Raw genomic sequence first — 27,794 nt, 5'->3', positions numbered from 1 at the left:
AGAACAAAGTTGACAGAAAACTGGTGCACAAAGCTTAGTAAATGTGCCTCAATGTGTCTGTTTTTTAAGTCAAACCCTGAAGTAAACAAAGAATGAAAAATATGAAAGAAGGATTGTTTCATCCGAATCCACCACTGACTTTGGCCCTAAAAACCGGATATAAAACTATACTCATTAACAAAGAGGACAGTTACATTCTATACAAGAGCACGACATGGTATGGAAAATTGTAGCAGTTCTTCTCATATACTACAACTCCCGACATTCCACGCGTGGTTTGTTCTGAGTCACTTCCGCCGTTTCCCTTTGCATTCTGGGCAACAAAGTGAATGATATAGGAGGGACTTGGCGGACGCATCCTAATTACTCGGCCCTCTCCACTACCGTCTAACCACAAAACTACACTTCCCGGCGTGCATTTCGTCAGGTTTTGAGCAGACATATTACGTAGACCGTGGTGCGCACTGGTATTTGTAGTATGTGACTCAGTGTGGCTCTCCGACCTACGCAGTGACCGTCAGTGCCATAGAACTACAACGCCCAGCATGCCGTGCAGCTGTTAGGACCCGCTGAAGCAGCGGGGTAAGATGGCGGCCGCTGCAGGGATGGGGAAGCTCCCTTTGTTGTAAAGCTGTGAAATCCACCATACTCGTTCCTCGTCAGTGCGGGCCGTCACAGCACAGGCGGATTGTAAGCGGCAGGCGCCCGTGTAAGTCCCTGACTGTCTATAGGCTAGAGATGAGTGCTGGGAGCAGGCCGGGGGCTGGGAGGGGTCTTCCTGCCGGGCTGCTGGATGGCATGAATGCAGCCATGGCATGAATACTTTAATCTAAAGTAGAAATGGTATGTCACTGATGTCTCTTACGTTTTTGGAGGTGTTGCATGAGTTGAAGGAAAGCTGTGTGTCCACATTCTGTTAATAACCTGCATGACCAGACAGATTGACTTTCATATCTTCTAAAGATCCTTTCAATTCTCTGCAGAGAATGTTGTCAGGTTTCCAGTGGCGTCTCATTTTTACTTCAGAGCTGTTAATTCCGGAAATCTGTGCTGGGTAGAGCTTAGACTTCAGCGGTTGTCTTGCTTATGACATCTCTTCATGCACACTGGACTCTCCGGGTGAACAGTTCTGTGCTTTGCTCTCTACTAGCCTTGTCACTAGTCCAAAATGCATGGTCTATGTAACTTCTTCCAGGTTTAGCCTTAAATGCGGTTCCAGCAAATATAAAGCCTCAGTGTATTCACTGTGAATGATGTTGCATAAGAATTGGTTTCCCCCTTTCCCGTGGCTCTGCACTTAGTATAATTCTTTTGCCCATAGGCATCCAGATACATCTCCTTTAATGCAGGAGCATCATGGGACTGGGAGCTAGATTCAGGATGCTGCAATGAAGACTTTCTGCTTCCCTCAGCCACATCTATGCATCACATGTATCTAGTTTCCAAACTGAGCATTCATATGGTATTTTCTCTTTGTGGTGTATAGGTGGAAAGTTTGTTACATGAATTACTGCAACCCAAAGGTGTTAAAATGGTTGTGTTATGTTTGATTGTCATGATACATATGTATGTGTATGCTCAGTATGGCATGTATGTCTTCCCAAATAAGAGAGCCACATCTAAAAGCTACATATTTTCTTTATAAGGGTTTGGCTATTATAAGACGTGTATTAGCTGGTTGGTTGCTTCCTGCTGAAAGTGCAGGCTTTTGCAGATATACATTGCATGTTTTTGGCTACCCCTAGAGTGTTTTGTTGTTTGCTTTTCTGTGACTTTTTTTTTATGTTTACCCCAATCATAAATGATTCTGGTGTTTGATCATGTGCTGACACTGTCCTTAGTATTTCTAAAAAGCAAATCCATCACCTCGATTCACCAACCCAAACTAACTAACTGCTAATATATGTAGGATTATGCCCATTCATGCCACCCATATATTTTAGGCTGAAGTGCTTTACAATTAATTTGAAAGAAAATGTGGCATTGTGGTAGTTTACAATTCAGATGAATCTGAAAATGAAGGTCAGACCTGTATTTAGTATGTTCTGGTAGACTTATTGGTAATAATCCTGCAGCCTGCATCTTTTGTTTTGCTCTAAAGGGGTATTCCCATTTGCACAAATAAATGTTATAGTTTGTCCATGGCAATGGAAGACCTGAAGATGCAGCTTGAACTGTTGTAGTAATGTCATCTTCCTGCTCTGTTGTATCCTGGTGGACGCGGCTGCCACATCCCAACCTGTATACGCCAAGTATCCTGCTTAGGCCAGTGACACGTGGTGTTTTTTTGCATCCTTGAAAAACGCATCATATTTGCATATTGGGCTTTTCCATTGGATTTTGGATAAAGTGTCTTAACTTGGCGTTTTCTCGTCTGCTTTTTTTGAGGTGTGTTTTTCAAAGCAGTTGCTTTTTTGAAAACGCATGTGTTTACATGGGGAGAAGATCCCTGCATTTTTACAAATTCCAAAAGACACAGCTGCATGCAATTCACACATCAACCATTGCATTTTTAAGATGCATGTGTTTTCAATGCGCTCGAAATTGCGGCATTGGTAGCACAAGACCGCTTTAATTGCACTGGGACAAAAATGCAGCATTGTCCCATTCGAGTAATAAGAACCCATTTGCAAATCCAACACTGTAGTGGGCTGGTACCTAAAGAAGAATTCAGCACTTAAAGGGGTATTCTCATCTGGGCATTCATATTCAATTTCATTAATCTGCCATATATAAACATTACTTCAATTAGATGTTATTAAAAAAATGTTCCTGTGTGAATATAATATCTCATAAATGTAGTCATATGGTCCCTTAGAAACAAAACTGTTCTTGGATACGGCCACCTATGCCATAGTTACTGCAAGTCCCGTAGCGGTCCTTTGGTAATGATTGCTGAACCCAGGTGGTCAGGCAGGACTCAATAGCACTAAATGTGAGCTGGTCGTAACTGTGGAAGCTATCTCGTTTTTTTTTTAAATAACATCCAATTGAAGAAATGTTTACATATGGCAAATGAATTAAATTAAATGTGAATGCCCAGATGGGAGCACCCCTTCAAGTTTTACCACTTCTTTTGTGACTTGCCATAAAAACAGCAAAAACAATATATAGCAGCAGCGGCAAACCTATGGCACAGGTGCCTGAGGTGGCACTCACAGGCCTTCACCAAAACAGGACTTCAGGCTTCTTTCAGGAAGGATGTGCTATGCTCAGCGCCATTTTAAAGTCCTTGGCTGCCAGAACTACAGGAGGAGTGAAAAGGTCTTGATAGAGATGGATTATCGTTGAAGCTCCTGCTGTTGTATTGGTGAACTCAGGACGCCAATACGATTGAAACCTGTGATACAGCAGGGATCAATAAGTTACTGCTAAAATTGTCATGTTGGCACTTAGCAACATATAAGTGGGTTTTGGTTGTAGCTAAGGCACTCGATCACTATACCTGTATTGGTGTTTCCTTCTTTTATATTGAGCTCCTATAAAGCGGAAAATAAAAGGGGTTGTATTTGTTTAAAAAAAAATATTTGGTTGCTATTAAAACAATTAACATCATATATTTACCTCTTACAGTGCTTCTATTCACCTGCGGTGCTGTACGTTGCTGCTGGGCCTCCGTTTGTTTACAAACAGAATTAATTTTGGTGTGTAGCCGGCGCACAGTGTGAATCTGCACAAAGACATAAATATTATTTGCACCATAGAAATCTTGTCACATTTATAAACCCTTTTTTTATGCACTTTTATAGCTAGTACGATAAAAGGGTTGTGAAGCACACAAGATCATTTTGCTTATTCTGGTTCAGTTTGAAGCGTTACTAAATGTTCAACAAAATTTTGTAAAATCTATATTGCAGATGATAATGCTAAAATTTATTAAAGGAATATATCCGCTTTCTGTCCTGTTTTCCAACGGTTTAGATATAACAGAACTTGATAAAGTGTCTAATAACTTGACACTTTACAGACACTGAATAGTTTAATCACCCCATAAAGCTGAATCATAAAGGGAAATATTTTCTGTAGAAATAGTTATAAAAATAATATAATTTTTCAATATACTTTCTGGATCCATTCTCACTGTTTTTCTTCTTTTCTGTCTGCTGTCATTTTATAGAAAGCTTCTATGTTTACTTGCATTGACCATGGTCACACAAGTGCATGGCTTATTATAACCCACAGCTCTGATTACTCTCTCTGATACTAACGAGGGATGCACCTGTGTGACATCACATGACCATGGACAGATTTCTATCCACTGGAAGTAAATGTAGAAGCTTTCTATAGCAGGGACAGCAAGCAGAGATCCAGAAAATCATGTGGAATTGATACGGAAAAATTGTATAACTGTTGAAATAATATATTTGATTTGCTCTAATTGTAATACCCATTTAATCATTATTCATCTGTATGAAGTGGATGGACCTATCAACGCTTATGCTTTCAGATACACTGCTCACTACGTGAGAAAGAACAAAAAAAAGCCAGAGAAGCTGATTTACTTATTGAAGTATATAACCAGGTCTACTATTATCACCTGCTCCATTCATTTCTGAAATAAAGAAAAATGACTTCCTTGGTTTAGACTGATCATCTAACTGCCAGAGCTGTTACACTGTATCTTCTCAAATCTTTTCATACTCTAATTGCAATGGACAGGTGGTTTATCATTTACTGTGTCTAAATTATCTTTTTTTTTTTTAATCTCCTAAGTGTGTCACTGGAGTCTGCAGTAATGGCAGAAGAACGACAGAAACAGAAAGCAACCAAGGAAAATGCTGAAGAAGTAACAGAAGAATCAACACTGACAGCAGAACCGGCTTCAGAAGATGAACAGGATGAGCTCTCCACCAATGTCACCCAACATGATTCTCCTGAAACACTTTGCCCCGGACACATCATTTTGGTAATCCCCCCTCAGCAAGTCGCATGCATTTGTCAGGAAGCATAAAACATGCATCTATTTGTGGTGTTTTTTTTTATCTCAACATGGCTGCCTTACCAGATGTTCTTTGACATGTTACATTTACAACCATTACTCCACAAGCTGAACCCATTGTGGCGGCCACTACAGGGCACTGTGTGGTGCATGTCATAATATGTGGTTGTTCCAGAAATAATGGGAAATAATAAGAATCTATATGCCCAAATAGGACACATGAACAGAGGTTGTTACCTTGAAACGGTGTTATCACACAAAGTAATTTAATGTTCCTAAACAGAGCACAATGTCCCCTGCCATCTCTTCAAATGATTTTCTTTTGATTTCATTGTAGAAAGCTTTGCAGCAAGTTGTCATTGAAGGCAAGAAGACGCTCCATAAGGTTACAGGTAAAGTTGAATTAACAGGCGGCCATAAACCTTTCATTGGGAGCAGCCCATCAGTTGAGGTATTTAGTAGTGTCTCAACTACCTTTCCCCCCCGTTGGACTATTATTCTCTAATTAAGCTCTCCCTATTAATCCCTTCATGACTGACGTTCATTGGTGCCTAAATGTCCAGGTCAAGTTTAGCAACTCTGTTACGCGCTTCTTTCAATGTCAATATCTTTGGAAATGCTTTACATATAATAATTTTTACTTAGTTTTTTTTTTCGTGACATGTGAGACTTTAACTTGATAGGATCATTTTATTAATTGCAGTTTTTTTCTTTAAAAAATCAGCCACTAAATTGCTACAAATGGGGAAAAATATGCTCTTTTGTAATTTCTTTGAAAGTTTTGTTTTAATAAGTAGTAAAGTTGAATAAACTTTTACCAAAATATATTATAAATATGTACTGCATCATTCCATCATACCTTTCCCAGGTTCAGTTACAAATGCAGAGGGTGCATTTACTTATGCAAACTGTAATATAATTTGTTTCTGCCTTCAGCTGACGGGCTGGAGGGGGGCACTTTAAACCCCTATATCTCCTGAATCCTCGCACGTGGAAACACAATTCTGGTGTCCTGTTAAACATGAGAATATAAAGTATAAAGGATTGTGTATGGATGCTTCTTAGAACTGGAGATTTCCACTCTTAAATTACGATTGGACAACTCGTAAATAGAAAACTGTATATAAAAATCAAAATGTTTAATGACACCAGAAATGTGTTTCTGGGTACCAGTGTTCTGGAGAAATAGCTGTTTGAAGGTTGCCACAGTCATGAGGATTATAAACATCCTTTCTCCACGGGGCATGTACAAATAGGACATATGTAGCCATATGGCGCCAAAGGGGGTTTTCGGAGAATAAAATACTGCTTTCTTCTATAAATGCATGGATGGGGATTTTTTTTTTCCGAGCAGTTGGATAAATGATCCCTTGTTACACACACTGCATTACAAGAAAGAAGCCACAGGCCAGTGTTTCGAATGATCGATAGTTGTCATTGTTGCCAACAATCACAAGCATCTTATAAAGTTACTTATTTTTGAATAATTGACTTTCTTTTATTTTGTAGACCGAAAACACTCAAAGTCTAAAAAGACATGTAAAAAGAAACCATTGAAGAGACCAGTGGAGCCAAAAGATAGAAATGGTCTTTGCTCAGAGAATGAGGATATTGTATGTATTAGGCCATTGCTAACACTTTTTATACAGTTCCATCTGTTTGGATAAACTATGTGTCTTTAGGTTAGCATATTCAGCCATTTATAATAAATACATATTGTATGTCTCTTGGTGATCTATTGTTCTTACACTTGTAGCTGAATATCTAGAATTATACTAGATATTTAGAATTGTACCAGATATCAGTCTTGGATGTAAATCTTGGCATATAGAAAAAGGCATGGACACTTATGTATTGACTCTTTTTACCCCCCCAGATTCCTGAACCTACCACAGATTTGTTGCTAATTATGGCTAGTGCATTGGAATATGTTGAAAAGACTTGCAGTACAATCACAACAGGGTTTCCTCTCCAGTCTTCTATAGATGCAAACCTAGAATATGAAAATTTGTAGTGAGTATCCATGCTCCGGTTGAGCATTGCCTTAAAGGGGTTGTCACATAAATTGTGTGTGTTTGGGATAACTGTCAGATTGCTGGGGTTATCACAGGGGAAAATTATCTGTTGATGTGTATTAGGATTTTAGCAGATGGGTGTCTAGAGTTAAAGTATTTGTTATATTTTTCCAATATATAATTATATACATAAATAATGTGTTTTTTTTTTTGTTTTTGTTTTCTTAATAACCAAGTTCCAGTGAGGAAATTAATGATGTTGAATTGGTGGCAGAGATAAGACTTGGAGATGTTGAAGCTTATTCAGGCACACGGTCAGGAGTCTTAAGGAGGGATAGAGACTGGAGATACCAGAAATCAGGTATTTGATGTTTGCAGAGACAAGTTTAAGGCTGGTGGCATATGAATGAGTAACTTCTTCTCTGCAAAAAAAAAAAAGGAACCGAATTGTAATCATGATTACAGTTCGGTGCCAATGTTTTTCAGGGACGAAGGGACGCATTGCATCGTATATATCACCATGAGTCCCATTATCTGTGGTGAAGTAGGTCCATAAAATCTGGCCAGTGCATGATCATGTGCTGTCTGCCTACCTGAAAGCATTTCTAGTCGCCTGCTGATTTGATATTATTTGTAACAGCTATTACTAGATTGTGTTTCAATAACTTGTGTGTATTTTTGTTCTCATTGTTTACATGTAAATGTGTTTTAGGATTTTACATTCTGCTTTTCCTGTTTTTTTGCAGTGTACCTAAGTACCTCAGGGCTGCAACTCAATGAAGGACAATCAGCAATCACAGAGTCAGCATCCAGGCCCTCCAGAACTGGGCAATTGCTAAAACACCTTAAATGCCCTCAAAATATTGAACCATGTATACCCAGGATATTACACAGAACTAGCATTCATTCACAATGTGATGTAATACAGAACTCAAAGGATGTTCACAGCAAAAATTTGGAAAGGACTTTAAAGCAGCAAAGACCAGGACTTCTGTGGCGTGACCAAGGTCCTTTGGATACCATTTCCAATTCTAGGACACAGAATAAACTTGGCTCAAACAGGACTAGTCTGATTCATAGCAGTCCTCAGTTTATAAAAAAACAGTCTGATGTGTTAGTGTCTTTAGGACTGGCTCTAGGAAATGGGACTGGGGTATCAGGTGGACAACAAAGACCACTTGGTGGAGAAGGCTCTACTACAAACAACCAACATTCACAGCCTGTTGGTTCTTTGGAAAAAACAGATACAAGTTCCTCCTATTCATCGTCCTCTTCACAGAATCCAGCGCACTCTGCGGGCGGCAGTGGCACACAGTCGCAGGACCTAGATATTTATGACCCTTTTCACCCAACAGACGAAGAGAATGTAAATGGAGATTATATTTATGAGGATTCCCCAGAAAAGGAAATGGAGGAGCAGGAGGATCAAAAATATGATCCCTTTGACCCTACCGGCTCAAATCCAAGTTCCTCTGAACGGAGCCCTTCACCATATGAGGATGATGATGATGATGAAATTGCTAGTGAATCCCATCCTGAAGGCCGAATATCTGAAGCCTTGGCTGGTATCTATGATGAAAATAGCTTGAGCCAAGAATATCCTGGCATGGAGAAAAACAAGGATGGTTCAAAATCTGTTGAATGTGATACATTTCAGACAATTGCTGAGAATGAGAGTGGTAAAGAAGTTGACAGTAATAAAATAGAGCATAGACTTTTTAAAGATTCTTCAGAGACTGCTTCCAAAAATGTTTCAAAAATGGACTTTGAACCTTACAGTCCTAGCTCCAGCATAGACTTGGACACAGGCGATGATGTAGAGGTACAAGAAACTTCTTCAAAAGTATCTGAGGTAAAAACTGTAAATGAGTCACCAGCTGCCGATTCAACATTAAATGAAGCCAGTCCATCAGATTCTTCAGTGGAACCAATAAGAAGAGTATTTACTGTAGATGCTGGCAAGGAATTTAACCGTAAAACAGAATTTACATCTGAAGCAGAATCTAAATCTAAAATTGAAATTAAGGTATCACTAGAATCTTTGGCAAAGCCAGACATGAAATCCTACTTGCGGTTAGAAAAAATTGCCAAACTTGGAAGCGAGTCCAGATCGCGGCACAAACGGAGACATTCCTCTGAAAGGAGGGATCGAGATGATGACGACTCTGATAGAAAATATGATTCTGAAATCGAGGAAGGAGAAATTGTCCAGCCAGATGAAGATTGTTTTAGCCCAATGCCTTTATTCCGCAGCCGCTGTCGTGTCATGGAAAGACCACTTAGAATGGTTGAAGGTGATGACTTTCTGTCTCTACATGCAGATTCTGATGAGGAGGGGGCCTTGCAAATTGATTTTGGTGACAATCCAATGGATAACCGATGGAAAGGGCTGGATCTAAGAAGAAAGATAACAAATCAGCGTAGAGAGAGGTATCGTAAAAAATCTATTACTCCTACAAGACCTAATAAACAGTCAAAGTCTCGCTCTCCTTCCAGCTCTCATAGCCGTAAAAAAAACAAACGAGAGAGGAAGCGATCAAGAGAACGAAAAAGGTCCAAAGAACCAAGAATATCTGGTTCTTGGTCTAGTACAAAAAAACTGGGAAAAGACAATAAGGACCGTAAGCGTTCTAGGTCACGCTCTTACAATAAGGACAATAAGGTTTCCCGATCTCGCTCTAGAGATAGAAGGCGATCACGATCCTGGTCACCATCTATAAGCACTAGCTTGTCTGCAGTAGGGTCCTCCCGTACGTCGGCTGAAAGGAGGAAAAGTCGTAGATCTAAATCAAAAGAGAAAAGACAGCGCTGGTCCCGTTCTGGTAGTACTGACCGATCTCGAAAAGATAAACACAAAGAGAAACATCGGTCAGAGGCAAAGAAAAAGAAGAAAAGATCACGTTCAAAATCCAGGGAAAGAGATGGGGAGAGACGTTCTTCTCGCCTCTCCAATGAGAGGAAGGATAAAGATAAACCAAGATCAAGGCATTTGTTAGATGAACCCAAGATTGAAAATCCTCCACTATTAGAAAGGAGACGGCGAGATAGCCGATCAGTAGTGCCACCTTCCATTCAGGATCTCAATAACGCTGATCTTTTTACTATTAAGCGAACCATTACAGTCAATCCAGAAGAGAAATTAGACAGGGTGGAGTTGCTTCACACACCAGAGCTGTCTGGAAAAAGAGAAGTTCTCTATGATTCTGAAGGACTAAGCTTTGAAACCTATTCTGACCGAGAAACTCTTGACGACAGGGATGGTAAGTGTAATCGGCCTTTTGACAGACACTCAGGGAAATCTGAATCTGGCAAGAGGAGACATCCCATGGAATTTGAGACCAAGCGTGTAGAGGAAGATCGAGATGGCAGGCAGAAAATCTCAAAAGAGCGGGATAGGAAGCGGGATAGATCCTATGCGGATGACAGCCGTGAAAGATATAAAAAGCGATTCAAAGATACACCTGAACCAGAGCCAGAACCTATGAAATTAGACAGAGAAAAGGTTCGTGCAGAGAAGGATAAAACTCCAAAGAAAATTAAGACCGGTCATAAAGACAGCAAAGGAAGTTCAACCAGGAAGGTGAAACTTCAGTCTAAAGTGGCTGTTTTAATCCGTGAAGGTGTAAGTAGTACAACGTCTGTGAAAGAAGCAGGTTCGATTGGGGTTAAGTTTAGTCGGGATAGAGAGAGCCGTTCTCCATTCCTTAAATCAGAAGATAAGATGGCAGATATGAAGAGTAGTCGACCTAAACCTGAAACTGAAGATATAAAAGAACCACTCTTAAGGCCTAAAAAACTAAAAGGCTTAAAAACGAAGACTGGTGTTAAGAAGGTAAAAACTGCAGGAGCTGGAGGAGCTATTGTTAAAACCAAGGGAACTCTGGAGAAGAAGAAAAAGAAGCTGAAAACCAAGGCCTCACTGAAGAAGTCTAAGGCAGATAGCTGCAGTCAGGAGATTCTAAGCCCAATTGAAGCCAAAGACGAACCTATCTGGTCAGATATAGAGAAAACTGAGATTAAAGTGAAGCCACCCAGTCCACCAAAGCCAGCCAATGAGCAGGAACTCACTCCTGATTCACAAACTGTAGACAGCAGCTGCAAGACTCCAGATGTGTCATTCATGCCGGAGGAACTACCTCCAGACCCAGAGAGAAGTACAGACTTGGAGGTTGATAGTATTTCAGAACCTAAAGAAGAAGCTCCCCGTCCACCTCCACCTCCTCCTCCACCTCCTGCGCCAATGTCATGGAACCTTCAGTCAGGAGTGGATTGCGCCACAAGCGGGGTTTTGGCATGTAGGTATTCTTTTCTGTTCACTACCCATCCATCAGTATTGTGTATAATGTTTTCATTTGGGAACATTTGAAGGACATCTACCAGGATGAAGGATTGTAAACCAAGCACACAGACATACTGGAGTGTGCCTCTTCTGTCAGGATCTGCTCTTCTTTTTGCTTCTCATGTCACATTTTTTCAAAAAAAGCTCTTAAAAATTATGCAAATGACTTTTAACCCCTTAAGGACGCAGGGTATTTTCGCTGATTTCTCGCTCTCCATCTTCAAAAATCCATAACTTTTTCATTTTTCCGTGTACAGACCTGTGTGAGGGCTTATTTTGTGCGTAACAAATTTTACTTTCCCATGATGTTATTTATTATTCCATGCCATGTAGTGGGAAGCCGCAAAAAAATTCCAAATGTGGAAAAATTGAAAAAAACTGCATGTGCGTCATGTTCTTGTGGGCTCAGTTTTTACGACTTTCACTCAAAAATTAAACGAATGTGTACAAAAAAGAAAAAAATTTTTTTGCCATCTTCTGACGCTAATAACTTTTTCATACTTTGGTGCACGGAGATGTGTGAGGGGTCATTTTTTGCGAAATGAGCCGACGTTCTCATTGCTACCATTTTGAGGACTGTGCGACATTTGGATCATTTTTATTACATTTTTTATGTCATCTAAAAAGGTGTAAAAGTCGCATTTTGGACATTTGGGCGCCATTTGCCGTTCCGGAGGTCACCGCCGCCCGTAACCGTTTTTATATTTTGATAGATCGGGCATTTTGGGACGCGGCGATACCTAATGTGTCTGTGATTTTTACTATTTATTATATTTTATATCAGTTCTAGGGAAAGGGGGGTGATTTGAACTTTTAATATTTTATTATTTTTTTACATTTTTTAAACTTTTTTTTTTCTCTTTTTTTCCACTGTTTCTTAGACCCTCTAGGGTACATTAACCCTAGATGGTCTGATCGCTCCTGCCATATACTGCAATACTACTGTATCGCAGTATATGGCATTTCTGCACACTATACATTACAATGAGCCACAGGCTCATTGTAATGCATGTGCAGAAGCCATGTATCCTCGGGTCAAACGAAGACCCGAGGCTACCATGGCAACCGATCGCCGCCCCCCGATGACGTTCGGGGGAGCGGCGATCGGAGGTAAGATGCCGGCGGCAAAGAAGAGGTTAACACCCGCGGTCGGTGCAAGCACCGACCGCGGGTGATAGCGATGGGTCTTTGCTGCGATATGCAGCAAAGCCCATCACTGTATGAAGAAGGCTCAGCCCGTGAGCCTTCTTCATACAACCTTCACAGCTCCGTGGCGGATATATCCGTCACGGAGCGTGAAGGGGTTAAAGCTTTCTTTTCTTAAAAATAAGCTTAAAAAGATAAAGAGAAGCAGATTCTGCCAGTGGGGCAAACACCAGCATGTCAGTGTACTTGGTTTACAATCCTTCATCCTGGTGGTAGATGTCCTTTAAATAACTACTGAATGACACTGGTTTTAATTTGTCTTATTTGCATGCTAAAATATACCACCTTCCCCTGGGTTCATGCCAGCCTGGCACAGCCTGCTGATCCGCAGATGTCACCGTCGGCTGGCAGGACCAGGCTTCCATGAACACTGTGCTCCTTGCGCCCTCCTACTGGAAATACTGACTAAACAGAGTAACAATTATATTTTGCTTCCAACTTGTTATTTGAATACACTTACTACTTTTTGCTGAGCTCCACCACAGTTGTTTGGTGCTGAAACAGCCAAGTTGTGTTTGGAAAGCAGCAACATCCTAATTATCCCCGGAGAGGACCTGGGAATGATCTTCCTCCTTGTCTTGTATCAAGCATTCAAAATGTCCAAAAAAAGAAATGGGTTAAAGGAGTATTCTTGTCTGGGCATTCACATCCAGATTCATTAATCTGCCTATTAAAAATTTCTTCAATTAGATGTCATTAAAAAAATGTACCTGTGTGAAGATAATTTCTCATTAATGTAGTGATATGGTCTCTTATAAACAAGACTATGTCCTCTGATACGGCCACCTCTGCTGGACGTATCGCACAAAGAAACAAAAAGGTTTTTGTATATGAAATGTACAGGATTTACTGCATAACACCACAGCCGTCCTGTCATAATGATTGCTGAAGCCAGGAGGTCAGGCAGGGCTTAATAGTGCATATCTGGCCATTGCTGCCAAAATGTGTGGTGGTCGTATCTGAGGAAGCAATCTCGTTTCTAAAGGACAACATGGCTGCAGTTATTAGAAATTATCTTCACGCAGGAACATTTTTTTTTTTTAAACATCCAATTGAAGAAGTGTTTACATATGGCAAATAAATTAAATTTTTGCCCAGATAGGAATACCCCTTTAAGGATTAAAATATTCAGTATTGCCATATAAAACCATCAGCAAGCTTCTAGAACATACAATTAAAAACACCCCTAACAGTATAGCTGAGCTTCTATCTGTGTAGTGCCAGGTGTCTATCCATTCAAGAGTAAGTTTTGTGTGGACAATAATTTAGAAAGGAGTGAATACTGCATTTATGATTTCAGCTCTACCTTACAATAAGCTGTAATTTGCCCTCCAAATACCATAAATTACAGATTAAGTAATGGAGGCCTAACATTTTAAATAAGCAATGGGGTGCCTGTGTATGAAATATTTAACATTTTTTATTGCATTTGATTCTTAGTGACTGCTTTGCTCTTTAAGATGGAAGAAGCTAACATGGCAAGCCGTGCCAAGGCACAGGAGCTAATCCAAGCTACCAATCAGGTAACCATAAAGGAAATACCAGGGAAGCTGCATGTGGACGTCTAAAGGATGGGACTTTGTTCTTACATGCAAATATTCTTTAATTGTTCTGTTCCTAGACATAAATATTCAGGGAAGTTTTATTTTTGACTTGGGCTGAAAATATGAAATTCCCTTATACATATGGAGTTTAGAGGCTAGAAGGGGAGAGTCACTTAAGATGTCCTTATCTTTAGTACCTAGAACCATGCCAGATTCAGCGGCAATTTTTATCGGGGTACCGGGGTCCGCGCTCGGCGCACCATGCGCGCTACCACTTCCTATTCAGATGCACGCACGGTCGCGCGCATGGTGCGCCGAGCGCGGACCCCGGTGCGGGAAAGCCAGTAAGGGTATAAACATTAATAAACTGTTAAAAAACTTTAAAACTATTTAAAAACATAACGGAGATAAGCGCTGGCACCAGCTCACCCTGAGCTGGTGCACGGCATGTCCAGCTTATAAGACCTATCCCAAGTGGTAGGTTTCCTTTAAAGGACACCTGTCATCAGGTCTGTGTCACTTGTTCTGTCACTACTACCTGTTGGAGCAGCTCACAAGAATCCCATCCCAGCCTTTATCTAGTCATTTCATACATTAATCATTGTAAAATCATCATTTCTTTATTATTTAAATGAGGCTGGTCACATGGTCAGAGGCAGTGATGTCACTCCTGTTCCTCCTCCCCTCTCCTCCCCCGGCTCATGTCTGTGTGTAATGTATAGTAAAGCATGGCTAGTGTGTGCTGTATCTGCTGACATGCTGCATCCTCCTAATATGCAGGTGAGAGACACAGACATCAGCTACACATGAATCTGACATGTTCTGCTGTAACATGGCTGCCTGGAGCTGCTGTATCTCTCCTAAACACACACACACATGCACACACAGGCTGCAGGGGGCGTGGCCACCAGCACCAGGAAGCACATCATTATACAGCCTCACATCATTATAGAGGCTGTCAGTCATGCACTGGGGGTGTGGCTGTGCCTCCCACTCATGAATAGAGTGGACAGATTGAATATGCTAATGCTTCATTGGACATTTCACAGGTCATTTGCATACAGCTTTAAGACCTCATTGCTTAGGTTTACAGGCATGTAGAGGGACAATAAAGGGATAGAGGCAATGCTCTCTAATGGCAGTTTATGAAAATATATTTAGTTTAGGGGGGTTATTTTGCATGACGGGTTCTCTTTAAAGTTGTACTTAAACATATTGATTTTTTTTTTTTTTTTAATGCCCCCCCTCTTCAAGACTGGAGATATTGTGTCTCTATAAAAGAAGGAGCTCTTATATGACTTACACTGTTCTGTATTTTCTGTCTCTCTAGATCCTCAGTCAAAGCAAGCCTTCTACCTCATTGGTTAGCCAGCCTCCACCTCCTCCTGTCATGTCATCTATGGGTCATTCGGCTCCTCCATATCTTCTTGGTGGTCTACCCCTAAGTAGTAGCTCTAGTCCTCCTACCCCCACTGGAATTACAGGCCTAAACTCACAGGCAATGTCTGGCACGACATCCAGCTCATTTTTCAACACTACAGCTATCGCCGATCTGGGAAAACGGGAAGGCAGCACAAGTTCTGAAGGCAGAGGAGACACTGACAAGGTACTAAATGGATAACGCACTCCATAATAATCGTTTATATGGCAACAACATATTCTATGTTGGTATTTGAAAAATGTGCGTCTGTCACTCACACTAGGAATCATTCTTTCTAAGGTGTTGGCCTTTAGATAGGATATCAATTCTAGTTTGTAGCCAACTACAGCTTTTGTTTCCATTTATTTAAAGCGTAACTGTAAAGCTATAGTGGATTTTACCAAATTATATATGATTCCCCATTTGAAAACACAAAGATGCCTATGTTGTGCTGCTAGTCCTTTTCTTTTTAAAGTTATGGCATTTTCTGTTCTGAAAGTGTTTGACAAAAATCTTTCTCACTAGAGGTGAAGTGGGCGGAGACTAAGACCCTACAAACACCCTACGTATCTAATTTGGGTTATATTGTATGGAGACTAAGATCTGTCTGTCATTGCCCTCAAGCTGAGGCCAGTTAGGTTACCCACTGATCCCATGATGCCTTGTGTTCTCAAAATAGTTTAGCATTGAATCAATTTAGTTTCCCACAAGCAAATCCAGTGAACACTGCACATACAGGATGTATATGGTGACCAGCCTGGTAGCTTCCATCACATGTAGGAGCAGGGAACATGTAATAAGTGGTAGAAATCATTAATACATGAAGTCTCTGCCTGTGCTGTCTGAGCACTAAGGGTTAATAGCTTATCTGGACAGAGCTGATACTGCTGATGTCAAGATGGAGGAAGTGAGCTGCTAGAAGAGCAGAGACGGTCAGATAAAGTTCTGTAGAATCACATACAGGGATGGAGGGACTGATGAGGAACATGGAGATCTTGTACCTCACTATGCATTGAGTTAATCTGAGGGCTATTGATTTGTGAAATAAAAACCTTTACAGTTACTCTTTAAGTAGCACCCCTCACATCTTTAATTGACTTCTGAAAGTGGTTGTCCAGGAATTCTAATCGATGGTCAATATGTTAGTCAAGCTTTTGATTTTTGAAAAGAATCCATTGGACTCGCCCTTACTGCAGTCAGAATCAAAATCTGCCCAAGCAACATGGAAGAAAATTGTCATACACTTCCTGTCAGCTACCCGTGTCATTTCCCTGCTCTTCTCAGGGGCTACATGATGAATGAAGCATTGTTTGGAGGCCATTGTGGCAGCCCCTAAATATTTGCATCATAGAAAACTATTTTCGTCAAAATATGAGAGCCCTTTATAATTTTTATTCTATTTTTTCTTTTAATCAGTACTTGAAGAAACTGCACACTCAGGAGAGAGCCGTTGAAGAGGTGAAACTGGCCATTAAGCCGTATTATCAGAGAAAAGAGATCACAAAAGAAGATTACAAGGATATATTGAGGAAGGCTGTACATAAGGTGAGGTTATCTGCCCAATTTATCCTTTACTTAGTGCAAACACTTAATCTTATTATTTCAAGACATGCTGGTAGTCTTTAACTGAACTAATCTCAATTACATGGGATGTGGTATTACGTAAAATAAGGTGTATATGTATGCTGCCATACTCTACAGTGGCAGCATGCACTGCTATCCATCTCAATAATAATGCTATTCCTTACTGTTTTAACATCTAAGATCCCATTGTCAATAGCAACCACAGCATCTTAGTGTTTTAATTGCTGAGGTGGCTTTCTCTCATGCTGTCATACTTTGGTGGCTTTTATAATTCAGCAAATGGAGCCATTGCACAATGAGGTATCCTAGCTGGACCTTTTTTTATAATATTTTGATCTGGCATTTTTTTTTTTATAAATATATTTTTTTAATTAGTTTTTTGTCAAATGTTTTTTCCCATCAAATAAAATGCTCACATTTCAATCTCCTAGTGATGTTAACACAATAAAGATAATTTTAACCACTTACACTTTTACTCGGTTTTTTGGCTGTTTTAGCTCCTATCACTCCCTAGGCTGCTTAGTGCAAAATCCTAGGGTGTGGATGGGGACTCTCTAGTTCTGTGGGGTGACAATGTGGTTACATTATCAGGGTACAGGTATATATACACTTCCATCTGGCTTCTGACAGAGATGAGACAGATCAGAGAAAATGAGATGCCTATTACACAGAGGCATGACAGATATAGGCTGACAGACCTTAATACTGTCCGCTCTGCTACATCTCTGTTCTCACAGATATGTGCCTGTCTTCCTGTTCCCATGGATCACTTATCTCTTTGGAGTTTGCAGCTTCTCTCTCCTCACGATGTGCTGGCAGGGATTGAATCTGTTTATGTGTCTGTGAGCTCCATGCAGGCACTGCAGTGGGTGGGGCTGCTGGCTTAGAGCAGAAACACTCGGCAAGCACGGCCTCCCACAGGAATCAAAGATGGCGGCCCGACCAGGACTGATTGATGGATACACGCCGAGTGCGAGTGCATGGAGAGGGCTCATATTGCAGCAAAGGCTTACTGGTAAACACCCGCTGATCGCTGCCAGCAGCTGCAAAAAGATGGCGGTGCATGGGCGTCGGTCCCCGTCGCTATGACAGCCTCGGGTCTTCCAAAGACCCGAGGCTGCTTTGTGTTAACCCATTCATTACAATGTGCTATCAGCACATTGTAATAAATGAGGAGGTAAAACCCCATATACTGCCATACTGTAGTATGGCAGTATATGATGGGATCCTACAGACAACCTAGGGTTAAAGTACCCTAGGGAGTCTGAAAAATAGTAAAAATTTAAAAAAAGTTAAAAATTATAATAAAATAAAACCTCAAATCACCCCCGTTTCCCTAGAACTGATATAACAATAAATAAACAGTAAAAATCATAAACACATTGGGTATCGACGCATCTGAAAATTCCTGATCTATCAAAATTTTATAACGGTTTTTCACGTCAAAAATGCCATTGAAAAAAAAAAATCTATAAAAAGTGATCAAAAGGTCGTACAGTCCTAAAAATAGCATTGTAAACGTCGTCAAAAGCTGCAAAAATCGACACCTCACAAAGCTCTGTATACCAAAGAATAAAAAAGTTATTAGCCCCAGAAGGTGGCAAAATCCAAAAATATTGTTTTGTACAGGTTTTAATTTTTGTAAATGTATGAAACATTATAAAACCTATACAAATTTGGTATCCCCGGAATCGTACCGACCCAAAGAATAAAGTAGACATGTCATTTGGGACGCACAGTGAAATCAGTAAAATCCAAGCCCACAAGAATACGGCACAAATGCGTTTTTTACCAATTTCGCTGCATTTGTAATTTTTTTTTTCCTGCTTTCCAGTACACGGCATGGAATATTAAATACAACCATTTTGAAGTGTAATTTGTTACGCAGAAATTAAGCCATAACACGGCTTTGTACATGGAAAAATAAAAAAGTTATAGATTTTTGAAGGTTGGGAGTGAAAAAGCAAAAACAAAAAAAGGCTGCGGCGGGAAGGGGTTAAAGATTGTAAAGAACTGAAAATGGTCATTTGTTGAATTTGCAACATTAGGAGGTTTTTGATTTGAAATGGCTTTTTGATTTCGGTGACTGACCTAACAGGCCAAGTTACATGGTAACATATGAACCCTTCTTTGATATCACCTTCTCAATTCTTGCCTCCATTGAACTTGTGAGTTTTTTTTTTTTTTTTGAGATTTTCTTCTTGAATTTCTTTGCATGATGTCAAAATAGCCTCCCAAAGACTGCTACTTTGATGAACTGCCTCCCACCCTCTTAGATCTTTTGCTTGATTATACTTCGAAGGTTATCTACAGGGTTGAGGTCAGGGGAAGATGGTGGCTACACCATGAGATTCTCCCCTTTTACGCCAGCAGCCAATGACACAGAGGTATATTTGCAGCATTAGATGGTGCATTGTCTTGCATGGAGGTGATTCTGCTCCGGAAGGAACAATTCTTTTTTTTTTTGTGCCATGGAAGAAAGTGGTCAGTCGGAAACTCTATATACTTTTCCAAGGCCATTTTCACAACTTACTAGCTCCTTCCCTATGATTCTGGCCCAAAACATGACTCCGCCTCCACCTCCTTGCTGATTTTGCAACCTTGTAGGGACATGGTGGCCATTCACCAACCATCCAGGGTTGTACTCATCAGTACACAAGACTGTTAGAAAATTAGTCTTCATATATGTCTGGGCCCACTAGCCCTAACCCTATCATCAAGCTGAAGATCTAAGAGAGTTTGAGGCAGTTTGCATCAAAGCAGCTCTGGGAGGCTATTCTGAAATCATGCAAAGAAATTCAAGCACAAACTCTGAAACTCACAAGTTCAATGGATGCAAGAATTGTGAAGAATGCTTTGGATTTAAATATTTGGTGAATATTAAATAAGTGCTGCTCCTAATGCTGCAACTTTAACAAATGACCATTATCAATTCTTTACAAACTATAAAATGTTTTGAAACTCTGCTGTGCAAAATAATTTGGAACTGTGCATTTTTTGTTTTTTTTTATTTGGAGAATATACTGTTATCATTGGGAGGTTTTGTTCAATAAAATTTGATAACTTTTACTGACTGTCATTTGCATCGACTATTTAGGAAAATCGGAGATGACTATCACTTGCATAATAATTTGGAACGTGGTGTATGTCATACATCAATCAATGAAAAGTAGAGAATACTTGTGTACAAAACAAAAAAATACAATATATAAATTCATACCGTATATACTCGTGTATAAGTCAAGTTTTTTTAGCACAAAAAATGTGCTATAAATCCCCACTTCGGCTTATATACGAGTCTATAAAAAAATGTACGTACATACTCGCCTTCCTGCGCTCCCTGATGCTTCGGTCCTCGTGGATCCTCTTTCTGCTGTAACAGCCGGCCGGCGCACACTATGACGCGGGAGTGTCGCCACTGATTACGTCATAGTGTGCGACAGCCAGCAGAGCTCATGGCCGAACCTCTGCCGGCTGTTACAGCAGAGAGAAGGGGAGCCGCGGGGACCTCTGGATGGCGAGTAAGTACATTTTGGTTTACAGCCACAGGGGCCGGGAGGCTGGGACCAATGCATTTCCCACCCTCTGCGTATTCTCAAGTCAATAGGTTTTCCCAGTTTTTGGTGGTAAAAAAGCCTTGGCTTATACTTGGGTTGGCTTATACTTGAGTATATGTGGTACATATAGGATGAGCTAGTTCATGTGACAAAAGTGGGTATGCGTAGTCATATATACCTCCTATTGTTGGCTGTATACTGTACTGCATATATGATGTATATCTATATAAGTATTAAAATACAATATCATCAATTATCAAAAGTAGTTCAATGTCTCTGTGAAGATAGAAACCGTTTGTCAATATCACATGATAAAACAATTATAGTTGTAGTTATTTTTTTGTTATGGATTCTTAGCAGAAACCTTATATTTTACAGTCTGTTTAATCCTTTGGGATGTAGAGTCTGTAATCCAATAGGATTCTCATTTAATTAAAATAGATATTTGGTCCCCGCTGCGCCTATGTGTCCCTTGTTAATGGAATGCTTTTTCTCTAGGAAATGTGCTGGTACAGGGAGCAAAGTATTCTTGAACCTAATTGTTGACTTGTGTTTAGAAATTCTTTCCTTGACAGGCCGTGTTGTCTCGCCTACATAGGCTAAACTGCAGGGATATTTAAAGGGGTATTCTCTAATGTTTTTTGCATGATGAAATATGATACATTTTTTAAATGTAATTTTTATATCAACTCCTCACGGTTTTCTAGGTCTCTGCTTGCTGTCATTCTATAGAAATCTTCCATGTTTACTTCCATTGAACAGTATTCCAAAATGGCAATACCCCTTTAAGTAGAAATAGATAATAAAATCAGAATGACATGTAGCAAGAAGGCAAGAGAAAGTGCCTTTTTTGTGTTATTAGAATCATCTGCCTAGTAAGTTTTGTACTCGAACCAATGTCAGCTTTGACTAACTTATCTTATAAGTTAACGTGAAGCCAGATTTATGACCTGCAATTTAAAAATAAAGATTAATTTTAATTTATGTATTTATACACTGTCCCAAATTATTATTATGCAAAAAGTGTTTAGGAGTGATACGGTAAGATATTTTTTGTTTGTTAGTTAAAATCATTGATGGAGATGTAAGGGTGATGCTACACATGGCGTTTTGAACCAATTTTGAAACTGTTTTTGGCCCGTTTGTAAGCAAAATGCATGCTTTTTGCTTAAAAACGGATTCAAAACAGGTTCAAAATGTCATGTAGCATCACCTTGAGTCAGAGCTCTTTATATCACTGAAGGCAATTGCAGACACCTGTACTAATTAGTTTGGCAGGTGTGTCCAATTAAAGGCGTCTGTCCCACATTATTAAGCAGCCTACATTTTTAGCCAAAATGGGAAAGAATGAGGATGTATAGTAGTGTTTAGGTCAAGGCATGACTACAACCAACATTGCCAAGAGCCTTCATCGTGATCAACGCACAATCAAGAAGTATATAGCTGATTCACAGCACACGTGTGTGAGCGCTGATGAGGGAAAATTGAGGGCTCTTTCCAACAGGCGAGTAAATCAGTTTAAAGAGCAGCAGACAAGTTTTTGAAGCTGCTGGTGCCTCCAACGTCCCCCAAACAACAAGATGCAGGGTCTTTCAGAGGTTTGCAGCTGTGCATAAGCCATTCTGTCGACCTCCTCTATCCACTGCACACAAGCAGAAACTGCTCTAGTGGACCAAACAATACCTGAAGAGTGACTTCAAAACTGTTTTGTTCACCGATGAGTGCCATGCAACACTCGATGGTCCAGATGGATGGAGTGGAGGATGGCTGGTTGATGGACACCCCATACAAACACGCCTACAGCGCCAAGGAGGTTCTAGAAGAAGAACTGTGCATTCCGCAGCAAGATCATTTTCATGCTGCAAATAACACATCTCATCCATCTCATGCTGTTATGGGCATAAAAGGGGACAAACTTGTGGTGTGGCTCCCCTGACCTCAACCTCATTGAGAACCTCTGGAGCATCATCAAAAGGAGTGTCTATGATGGTGGGAGGCAGTTCCCATCTAAGCAACAGCTCTGGGTGGGTATTCTGTCCTCATGCAAAACAATTGAAGCAAAAACTGACAAATTCAATGGACGAGAGTTCAGAAGCTTCTTTCAAACAAGGGGTCCTATGTGCAAATGTTACATCACATAGAATACATTTTTTACTTGAAAACTGTTTGATTTCAGTTTGTAATAACCTGCTAATGCTTATAATGTCACAAATGACAATTTTTTTTGTTCTTCATAAAAAAGAAACAGTAGAAAACAGTGTAGTAGATCTACTTTGTGTTTGTGTGTAAAAAATATATGTATAGGAGTATAGCAGTCATTTTTCATATCTTGCTTCTTACAGATCTGCCATAGCAAGAGTGGAGAAATTAACCCTGTTAAAGTCAATAACCTGGTGAAAGCCTATGTCCAGCGATACAAGTACTTTCGGAAACACGGCAAGAAAATGGATGATGATGAAAACAGCAGCAGTTACCGTAGTGGAAAGGAACATGGGAGCTTGGATAAAGCCTTACCCCCTTTACCATTAATTTAAGCCCAAAAGACTATTGGAATTTACTTGTTTTAAATAATGTCAATTTCCATTAAAAAAGAAGTTTGTGAAAAGAAGAAGAAAAACTTTTATGCAAATATTTGTCGAACTTTAGAGATACCTATCTTTAGAATTAATCTATGTGACTCCTGACAAGTCCCCTCGCTCTGCTTGTACTGTGGTCACGGACCTGGGAACTTCTAGATAGTCCTGCACAGGCTACCTGATTGCTGTGCGGTCTTGTTTTAAATAGTCGTCTCTTGTAAATATATTTTTGCTTCACAGATTTGCAGCTTTATTATCCATATTCTCTATTGGATTTTATTTCCTAACACTGTTATCCCCTCCTACCCCCACCATAATTATTATTATTTTAGCTTGCATGATTTTACACATGTCTACGGTTTCATCTCCCAAGGTAGCAATTTCTTGTTATAAACGTTTTCCTGGTAGCTGTATTAAAATTGCCATCCTGTAAGCCTGCCTACCAGTTTCTTAATATAGTCTGTATGTTTTCCTTTGTCTTATACTTCATTACAGGGAGTGCACGTATGACAAGGCAGTTTACAATGTATCATACTAGTTAAAAGGTTGGTTTAGAGGTGATAGCCTTGTTTCTAATTTTTTTTCCAATGTTAATTTCGTCCTACTTCTATAGACTCACTGTTAGTCCTCATCATATCACACTTCACCAAAATATAAGGAATAATAATAAAATTAGAAATATTTATTTCATATCATTAAAAAACAACACATTAAAAATTGTCCCAATTTTTTTAGCGATGGACCAAACTGTTGCAAGAGGGTGCTAAATAATAAATTTCCATAATGGCTCTTATTCCATGAATCAACATATTTTTAAGTTTTCTTCCATCTCATTATGCATAAGGTCTTAAAGAAACATATTGCCGATATAGATATAACATTGTACATAAAGTCATAACAGAATATGTATTGCCGATGTAAGAATCACTACCTCTGCAATCAGCTGCTGCTGTCCCCTCTTATATTGGTAATACATATTCTGTTATGACTTTATGTACAATGTGATGTCTATATCGGCAATATATGTTTCTTTATGACTTTCTGCATAATGAGATGGAATTTTCCAAGAAAACTTATGTAGAGTCATGGAATAAGAGCCATTAAGGAAATATATTACTTAGCACCCTCTTGCAACGGTTTGGTCCATCCCTCAAAAAATTGGGACCATTTTTTACTGAGTGTTAATGTGATGGTTTTTTTAATGATATGAAATAAATATTTCTAGTTTTTATTAAGCAATTCGCAAATTTTTTTCTCTACCAGAAATAAGAGAACTGCTGCTCTAACTCCATATCTACAGTATGTAGCTGTGTAGGCACTAGAGATGAGCGAACATACTCGTCCGAGCTTGATGCTCGTTCGAGCATTAGCGTACTCGAAACTGCTCGTTGCTCGGACGAATACTTCGCCCGCTCGAGAAAATGGCAGCTCCCGCCGTTTTGCTTTTTGGCGGCCAGAAACAGAGCCAATCACAAGCCAGGAGACTCTGCACTCCACCCAGCATGACGTGGTACCCTTACACGTCGATAGCAGTGGTTGGCTGGCCAGATCAGGTGACCCTGGGATAGACTAGCCGCTGCCCGCGCTGCTCGGATCATTCTGTGTCTGGATGCCGCTAGGGAGAGAGCTGCTGCTGGTCAGGGAAAGCGTTAGGGTGTTCTATTAGAATAGTGTTAGGCAGGAGTGATTCAACAAGAACCCAACAGCCCTTCTTAGGGCTACAATAACGTTATACTTTTTTTTTTTTGTTTGCTTGTGGCTGGGCTTGCTGGCACTAGTAGTGCAGCTAGTACCATATTGTGAGGAATTAGCAGGGGGACTTGCTACCGTTGTGTTTAGCTCTTAGTGACACACATATCCACCTCAAACACCAAAGTGGGAAAATTTATTAGGGGTTTGATTTCAATTAGGCACAGTCTGCCATTTACTTTTTATTTTACGTTTATTTTTTCATAACTCAGCGTCATCTCATCAGTGTGCTTTCATACTTGGCTAGAAAATAGCCATAGGAGAATCCAAACGGCTTACTTACGCCTACAGTAGCGTTATATATATTTGATTTCTGGTTGATCTGCTGGTGGCTGTCCTTGCTGCAGTGCATCTACTAGCAAATTGTGAGCAATTTGTAGTGAGAGTTGCGACCGCTGTGTTTTGCGCTTAGTGACGCACATATCCATCGCAAAGACCGAAGTGGGAAAATTTATTAGGGGTTGGATTTCAATTAGGCACAGTCTGCCATTTCCTTTTTTATTTTACGTTTATTTTTTTAATAACTCAGCGTCATCTCATCTGGCATAGCAGTGTGCTTTCATACTTGGCTAGAAAATAGCCATAGGAGAATCCAAACGGCTTACTTACGCCTACAGTCGCGTTATATATATTTGATTTCTGGTTGATCTGCTGGTGGCTGTCCTTGCTGCAGTGCATCTACTAGCAAATTGTGAGCAATTTGTAGTGAGAGTTGCGACCGCTGTGTTTTGCGCTTAGTGACGCACATATCCATCGCAAAGACCGAAGTGGGAAAATTTATTAGGGGTTGGATTTCAATTAGGCACAGTCTGCCATTTCCTTTTTTATTTTACGTTTATTTTTTTAATAACTCAGCGTCATCTCATCTGGCATAGCAGTGTGCTTTCATACTTGGCTAGAAAATAGCCATAGGAGAATCCAAACGGCTTACTTACGCCTACAGTCGCGTTATATATATTTGATTTCTGGTTGATCTGCTGGTGGCTGTCCTTGCTGCAGTGCATCTACTAGCAAATTGTGAGCAATTTGTAGTGAGAGTTGCGACCGCTGTGTTTTGCGCTTAGTGACGCACATATCCATCGCAAAGACCGAAGTGGGAAAATTTATTAGGGGTTGGATTTCAATTAGGCACAGTCTGCCATTTCCTTTTTTATTTTACGTTTATTTTTTTAATAACTCAGCGTCATCTCATCTGGCATAGCAGTGTGCTTTCATACTTGGCTAGAAAATAGCCATAGCAATAGGATAGCATCGTTTGGTTTTAAAAACTAAAAAACAAAAAAAAACAAACACAAAAAAAAGTTAAAAAAAAATTAAAGTTATAACTCTCATTTTCAAAATGTTTAACCCGAGGGCTAGGGGTAGGGGTAGAGGACGAGGGCGGGGACGTGGGCGTCCAACTACTGCAGGGGTCAGAGGCCGTGGTCCTGGGCGGGGTGAGACCTGCTTATGAGGGAGCAGGGGAACGCCGCAGAGCTACACTCCCTAGGTTCATGTCTGAAGTTACTGGAACTCGTGGTAGAGCACTGTTGAGGCCAGAACAGTGCGAACAGGTGATGTCGTGGATTGCCGACAATGCTTCGAGCAATTTGTCCACCAGTCAGTCTTCCACGCAGTCCACCCATGTCACCGAAATCGGCACTCCTCCAGCTCCTGCACCTCAGCCTCCTCCCCCCCAGTCTGCCCCCTCCCAGGAAAATTTGGCATTTGAACCGGCATACTCTGAGGAACTGTTTTCTGGACCCTTCACACAGTCACAAACCACTTGTCCGGTTGCTGCTGAGCAATTTTCCGATGCCCAGGTTTTCCACCAGTCGCAGTCTGTGGGTGATGATGACCTTGTTGACGTAGTGGAAGAAGTGTGTAAAGAGGTGTCCGACGATGAGGAGACACGGTTGTCAGACAGTGGGGAAGTTGTTGTCAGGGCAGGAAGTCCGAGGGGGGAGCAGACTGAGGGATCGGAGGATGATGAGGTGACAGACCCAAGCTGGGTTGATAGGCCGGGTGAACACAGTGCTTCTGAGACGGAGGAGAGTCCTCGACCAGAACAGGTTGGAAGAGGCAGTGGTGGGGCCAGACGGAGAGGCAGGGCTAGACCTGGTGCATCAGCGCCAAATGTGTCAACTAGTGAAGCTCCCGTGGCGAGGGCTCCCGCAGCGAGGGCTAGATTTTCAGAAGTCTGGAGGTTCTTTAAGGAAACACCGGATGACCAACGGACTGTGGTGTGCAACATTTGCCAAACCAGGATCAGCAGGGGTTCCACCACTAATAGCTTAACTACCACCAGTATGCGCAGGCATATGAATGCTAAACACCCCACTCAGTGGCAACAAGCCCGTTCACCTCCGGCCGTACACACCACTGCTCCTTCCCCTGTGTCAGCTGATAGTCAGCCCCCTGCCCAGGACCCTGCCACAAAAACCCCATCGTCGCCTCCAGGATCCTCCACAGCATCCACCAGCATTCAGCTCTCCATACCCCAGACGCTGGAGCGGAAACGCAAATATAGTGCAACACACCCGCACGCCCAAGCCCTTAATGTCCACATCTCCAGATTGCTTAGCCTGGAGATGCTGCCCTATAGGCTAGTAGAGACCGAGGCCTTTCGCAACCTCATGGCGGCGGCCGCCCCTCGGTATTCGGTCCCCAGCCGCCACTACTTTTCCCGATGTGCCGTCCCAGCCCTGCACCAGCACGTGTCAGACAACATCATCCGTGCCCTGACCAACGCCGTTTCTGACAAGGTCCACCTGAACACGGACACGTGGACGAGTGCTGCCGGGCAGGGCCACTATATATCGCTGACGGCACATTGGGTTAACTTGGTGGAGGCTGGGACCGAGTCTGACCCTGCGGCTGGTCATA

General features: G+C 40.9%; 1 protein-coding gene across 3 annotated transcripts; it reads left to right on the top strand.

The window, feature by feature from the left end:
* The first annotated feature begins 394 nt into the window (after positions 1–394).
* SCAF1 (SR-related CTD associated factor 1) lies at positions 395–23,613 on the top strand. 3 transcript variants are annotated; one of them, XM_072110347.1, is made up of 11 exons: positions 395–582; positions 4,714–4,906; positions 5,277–5,331; positions 6,449–6,552; positions 6,816–6,952; positions 7,191–7,315; positions 7,701–11,249; positions 13,940–14,022; positions 15,374–15,649; positions 16,880–17,008; positions 22,947–23,613. In XM_072110347.1, the coding sequence occupies exons 2-11, from the start codon at positions 4,736–4,738 to the stop codon at positions 23,136–23,138; spliced, it is 4,821 nt and encodes a 1,606-aa protein (XP_071966448.1). In that variant the 5' UTR covers positions 395–582; positions 4,714–4,735; the 3' UTR covers positions 23,139–23,613. The 3 variants fall into 3 exon arrangements, with proteins under 3 accessions (XP_071966448.1, XP_071966447.1, XP_071966449.1); XM_072110346.1 differs by having other exon boundaries at positions 396–709; XM_072110348.1 differs by lacking the exon at positions 395–582 and adding an exon at positions 3,581–3,644.
* Positions 23,614–27,794: the final 4,181 nt, after the last annotated feature.

Source organism: Engystomops pustulosus, chromosome 6 (genome assembly GCF_040894005.1).
Source record: "Engystomops pustulosus chromosome 6, aEngPut4.maternal, whole genome shotgun sequence".
NCBI classification, from domain to species: Eukaryota; Metazoa; Chordata; class Amphibia; order Anura; family Leptodactylidae; genus Engystomops; species Engystomops pustulosus.
The sequence above is the reverse complement of the archived record's forward strand: the minus strand, read 5'-3'. Positions and strand labels throughout refer to the sequence as shown.